General features: G+C 39.0%; 1 protein-coding gene across 1 annotated transcript; it reads right to left on the bottom strand.

Annotated features, from left to right (window-relative positions):
• Positions 1-647: 647 nt before the first annotated feature.
• Positions 648-4,063, bottom strand: LOC120778650 (endothelial lipase). The gene is made up of 6 exons (XM_040110567.1): positions 3,801-4,063; positions 3,603-3,736; positions 3,323-3,458; positions 2,726-3,057; positions 955-1,156; positions 648-864 (listed from the first exon to the last, which is right to left on the bottom strand). Exons 1-6 carry the CDS (start codon positions 3,926-3,928, stop codon positions 792-794), a joined length of 1,005 nt encoding a protein of 334 aa, XP_039966501.1. The 5' UTR covers positions 3,929-4,063; the 3' UTR covers positions 648-791.
• Positions 4,064-5,898: the final 1,835 nt, after the last annotated feature.

The following is a 5,898-nucleotide window of genomic DNA, read 5'->3' as shown; positions in this document are numbered from 1 at the left end:
CATTACGAGAGTTCATTAATTAGTTGTTGCAATTTTTTTGTGGCTAGATGATTTCTTATATTGGACTCCTTTTACTATAAACTCAAGAATAAAAGCTTTTAATGCAATCAATTAAAATCCTTTTACTAGATTCTTGGAATTAAAATTCTTTTTCATTGCAAACCTTTTCAAGACATATTCCAGGTTAGTGAGAATTAGATAACTAGCCGGAGCAGGCAACACCCCGCAATTCGACCCCGAAAAAACGGGAATTTATATGCCTCTGTCCACTTGTGATATTTAAACGATAAACATTTAAAAAATTTGCTAACAGTCGGTGGAGTCCAACCCGCACTTACTAAAAAATTTTGTATTGATAAACTTCATCGGAACCACAGGGCGGTTCAGAGAGAACACAAAAGAGAGAGAATGAGACTCCTAAAGGCAGTGGTGCGTAATCAGAAATCCATTTTACCTACCTATCTTGAGAGAAAATCTAAATACATACCGTACACATATAGTATATTATATGTATATAAACGACTTTATTATGGCATTAATTAACGCTAAATAAGTTTAAGTTAACCATCACTCTTTATATCTAAATTTAGTAGAAAGCTACATAGACAAAACGGGTACAGGGTAACTACGATAAAGTAAAATACGGATTCAATTAAAACTCTTAAGAATTGTATTTCCGCCTTTTAAAATAACAATTATGTGAATCATTCTGTAGAATGCCGATTTTAGTTAGATACTTAGTTATACAATATAGCAGAGACACACTCCACATACGCTTGCGACATCTGCAGTTAGAATTTTGTATTTACACCCATACCATAGGGTGGTGCATCATTCGTTGGCAGATAATAGAAACCGGAAGCACTAACGAATTAAAATACATAAAATAAAGAAATAGACAGCGATTTTAATATATTTGTAGTTTAAGCATAAGGTTGCAACAGTCATTCTCACCTTCTCGATACCTCTTCGCCCATAAAAACCACCTCACTGTCATCCATTTCTCCTTTCAAGGCAGCAGTTTTCACTTTCTTGCGACAGTTGTTCGTATTCAACATTTTTATGCCATTCAAAGTACAGGAGATCGCGGGAAAACTCTTCGGTTGCCCAATAGATTCAGCGTAGAGGAATACGGCGCGATTATGGCTACAGCTATCTGTGGAGTACAAAAGCGTTTAATTATACAAACATATGCATATATGTACGCTCGCACGATATCTCTAGCACTTGAAATCTTTTTTTGAAATTCCAAATTAGTTAGAGCTTTTTAGCCATTTAACAGGGTGTTGAACTTTTGACAATTTTGAAAATTTCACTGCTTTGATTGAGACATAATTTTTCCATCTTTATAACGGGTTTTTCAATAAGCGCGCAACAAAAGAAAAATCAAATTCTTTATTCCTGTGAAAGAATTCATTCATTGCCATTATGTATGGAGTCGATTTCTTTTGCATGGCCACCACGGGCACACTTGCAGAAGTCCAGACGCTGAACCCAATTTTTGACGCTTTTCAAGCATAAATCGGCCGATACTGCTGCAATTTCACGTTCAATATTCGTACGAAGATCATCAATCGTCGCTTGCTTGTTGGCATGGATCACAGACTTGACGTACCTTACAAGAAATAGTTTAACGGCGACAGACCGTGGTGACCAATTGACTGGGCCATTTCGTTCACCAAACTTGGTTTTCAATAAATCGATTGTAACACGCGCTATGTGGCTTGTGTCACCGTCCTGTTGGCACCACATATTGTCCAAGTTCATTTCGTCCAAATATTGGGTAATCATTGAGAAGTAGCGATTCCCATTCACAGTAACGTGCCGGTCTTGCTCATCACAGAAGAAGTACTACCCAGTGACGCCGCCGGCCCATAAAACGAACCGAACTGTAATTTTTTCGGAATGCAATGGCGATTAATGGAGTACGTGTGGATTGCTGCCTGACTAATAACGCATATTTTACTTATAGACGAAGCCTTTCAGGCAGAAATGAGCCTCATCGCTGAAGTTGATTTTTCAATGAAAATCCTGATCATTTTGAAGTTGTTGCTCAACTCAATTCACGAACATACAACAGTTTTAGTGGTCAAGCGGTTTCAGTTCTTGCGTCAATTTGATCTTGTAAAGTTGGAGGTCAAGATCTCTTAGAAAAATTCGGCACAACGACCTCACATAGATGCCCAAACCTTGAGAACGACATTTGAGAGCCTATTTGGGTCTTCCTCAATTGATGCGCCAGCAATATTATCGACACTACGAGCACTTCTTTGTCACACAGCCACGGGAACATTTTACTATGCCTGCGGATTCAAATTATTCTACTAGACGCTCAATTGTTTATCTGAGAGGACGATTATGCGACCATAAATTGGACGTAGCGCTCTTAAGGTTTGGGTAGTAAAATTTAATAATTTCGACTCATTGTTGGATCGTATATCTTTCCATGATAAAATGGCAAACTTTACTGAAGAGAAATGCGAAAAAAACGGGGAAAAATATGGCATCGTTTGCAGTCCCTATCGTCTACTTTTGTAGCGTCCCTATTAAAAAACCCGTTAGCATATATAATAATAGGATTTGGTAAACAAACACAAAAGAGAAGAAAAAGAATAGTAGTAATGTTTCAGAGGGATTGAAGTGCCGTGTGTGCATCGTATATAAATACATATGTAATAATTACCTTAGTTGCTTATATGTTATGTAAGTGTATGTGTATACTTACACTGTTCAAACAACAATTGCTTGGCGATCAAGAGCACATCCATGTCAGCGCAGCCGGGTTGTGGTGCGGTGCCGAAATTCGGATAGAAGTCGATATCACCACGCGGAGTTCCGTCACCAAATACCGGAAAGTCAGTATGTATGACATCGACGAACTGTGCCGCGGTGGCATGTAAGCTGTCTGTGGAGAGTGTAGTAAAGAGTGGTAAAGCTGGATCCAAACCGGTCACACGGCCAAGGCTGCCATTGAAGAAGTCACCAATATTGCCAGCGATGTGCGCGCCCAAACTATGGCCAATGATGTGAACGTCAGCGGTGGCGATCTCGTGCTTGCTGTTCAAGGAAAAGAATACAGCATGCATTAGGGTTAAACATTTTTGCACTGAACAGCAAATATGTTACAGATTGACAATATTTAATATGTAAAATAAGTTTGGAAGTTGGCCTAAAATAAGGTTAAAACTAGTTTACTGCTTAATATTGAAAAAAAAATAAATATAATAAAGAGAGCTTAATACTGCTAAATATTAAATAATTCTTTGATCTCTTCTAAAAAAAAGTATTTACTAAAATTGAAAATAACAGCGCTTTTACTTACTCAAGAAAATCTTTCAATTGTTTGCCAAAATGCCTCGCCACTTGTCCAATGGCTTTACGCGCGGTAGGATAATCCAGAGCTGCAGCATCTGACCAGTCAGCAAGCAGGACATTATCCTTACCTTTAGCGAGATAAGCTGTAAACGAGATTTTGTTGTACAATGCTTCATTGTTGTGATAAAAATTTAAGAAACCTATTTCTCTAAAATTTCATAACACTATAGCAACTTTCGAACTTGTTTTCGAAAATGTTTGCGCTTTTTTTCAAAATGTTTATTTACCGTTTCTGAGCGGCGTAATGGAGAAATGAAATCGACTACTTGTAAATCCATGTATAATGAGTTTAATGTCATCTTTCGATGGCAGCTCTGCCACTTCACTGAGTAGGAGCTCACCGTTTCCACCAGACGCCGCACTAAATAACCAGAAATATCGTAATCTTAGCAAAAGGATTACATTAAAAACAATAAAATACACACGCTTGTTGGTAGTAGATATTAGCCTTCGATACAAGTTCATCTAAGTTGTGACCGAATGCCGTGACTTGGACTTGTTTGTTAAAGCTCACGTGCAAAATAGTGAGTAATATTAGTCTCACAAAAAACATTTTGAAACTAAAATATTTTAACTTTTTTAACTTTTATATTCTAGTTCTTCATATGCGTAGTTTTACACTTAAGATGCTGAGAGATTCTTGACGTCCGATTTCCAGTAGATTGAAGTTTTATCTGCATCTAAAACTAAGCAAAGCCTCATATTTATCTGCGCTGGCTTAGAAGTAATTTCTTCTGTTGCATGTTTCACATAATTTTTAATACAGGTACGATAAACTTATGGCAATTACGCATAATTGCCAATGCGTGTAGATTTGATCGCATCACAAATATGTAAGTACTTACCTAGATATTCATGGTTTACGTAGTTTATTGAGCATTTGCGTAAGCATTTCCTAGTTACAGCACTTTTGGCACGCTATTAAGTAATACTAAGGAAAATTATGTATATACTATATTATATGTACGTATGTTAGTAGATAGTTCTAGGGAAAGGAATGAACCGATTTCATTCATATTTTTGACAAACCTAGATATATTAAGAAATCATAATATGCAATCTAGTATATGGGAACTTGTGGGACGATTGAACCCATTTCACTAATTGTTGAGACCATTCGCCAACATGTAGTAGTTATGTCGAAAAAATATAAATATGTAATCTTACGTATTTTCATTTAGTGTATTCGCGTAATTCTTCTTCTTCTTTATTGGCTTGGTAACCGCCTACTCGGTTATAGCAAAGATTACCACAGCGCCCCAGAGCGGGAATAATGAGTGGCTTATAAAGATTGGTCTTTGTTCGTTGAGAGAGAACTTTACTTCTCAATTGCCTACTTAGTCCGAAGTAGGACCTGTTGGTAAGATTTACTCTGCATTGGGTTTTGAGGTTGACATTGTTGTTGGTGTTAATAGTGGTTCCAAAATGGACAAAATTATCCGCAACTTCGAGGTTTTCTTTTTTTTTTTTTTGCGGGTGAGGGGGTGGAAAATGCCTTCCGCATCATCGGTGCTATCGTCACAGCAGCGGTATGTGCCACTTGCAGGTCACTAAAAACCCCCCCTCTAAGGAACCGTCGCACACCCTGGGACCGCGTTTGCATTACTTCAGGGTGGCGTTCCGTTTTTCTCATTGAGAGATTTACATCTGCGCACCTGCGTCCAGGTCCCGCTTTTTGCTGCGAAGCAAAATTGCTGCGAAATTCTTAATGATCTTCCAGTTTGCTTCACTCTCCAACATGACGCTGACTAAATTGTCCGCGTTTATTGGGCCAACCAGGTTTTCTACGGCGGTGCGTTCTTGTTGCCAGCGTACACATTCAAAAAATGTGTGTTCAGCGTCGTCTTCTGTCGCGTCGGTATATAGGCATGACGGCTCTTCGACTTTTCCCATTCTGTGGAGGTACTTTTTGAAGTATCCGTGACCGGATAGTAACTGAGTTGTGTAAAAATCGACTTCTCCGAATTTACGGCTTGTCCATAAGTCTAGATTTTTTATTAGCCTGGCCGTCCATCTGCCGCGACTTTCATTCTCCCATCTTTGTTGCCATGTTGTTATTTGTTGAATTGCGCTCTTGTTGTTATTGGATGATTTCTTTAGCTCCCACAGCTTTTTCCTTTCATATGCTAGAAGGTCAATTGGGGCATTACCGCTTATAACTAATATTGCATCGCCTGATACTGTCCGGTACGCTGATTTACTCTGAGGGCTGCGGTGCGGTGCACTCTGGCCATTACCTTACGCCGATTTTCCTTTTTAAGAGCGTCTGCCCAGATCTCGGCTCCGTATAGTAAGACGCTTATTGTCGTCGACATTAGGAGCTTTTCTCTTTTCTTGGCTGGGGCCCCTATGTTGGCCATTAATCGACTCAGTTGAGAGGTGATCTTCGCTGCCTTTCCTGCGGCGTGCTGGATTTGAACCCAGAAGGTTATTCTGGGGGCCAGTCTTACTGCTCTCTGCGTCTGGATATTCTTAGGACGCAGAGAGCAGTAAACTACCTAGGCGTAAGACTTCGCAACTTCG

Source organism: Bactrocera tryoni, chromosome 5, assembly GCF_016617805.1.
Source record: "Bactrocera tryoni isolate S06 chromosome 5, CSIRO_BtryS06_freeze2, whole genome shotgun sequence".
Taxonomy (NCBI): Eukaryota; Metazoa; Arthropoda; class Insecta; order Diptera; family Tephritidae; genus Bactrocera; species Bactrocera tryoni.
The sequence above is the reverse complement of the archived record's forward strand: the minus strand, read 5'-3'. Positions and strand labels throughout refer to the sequence as shown.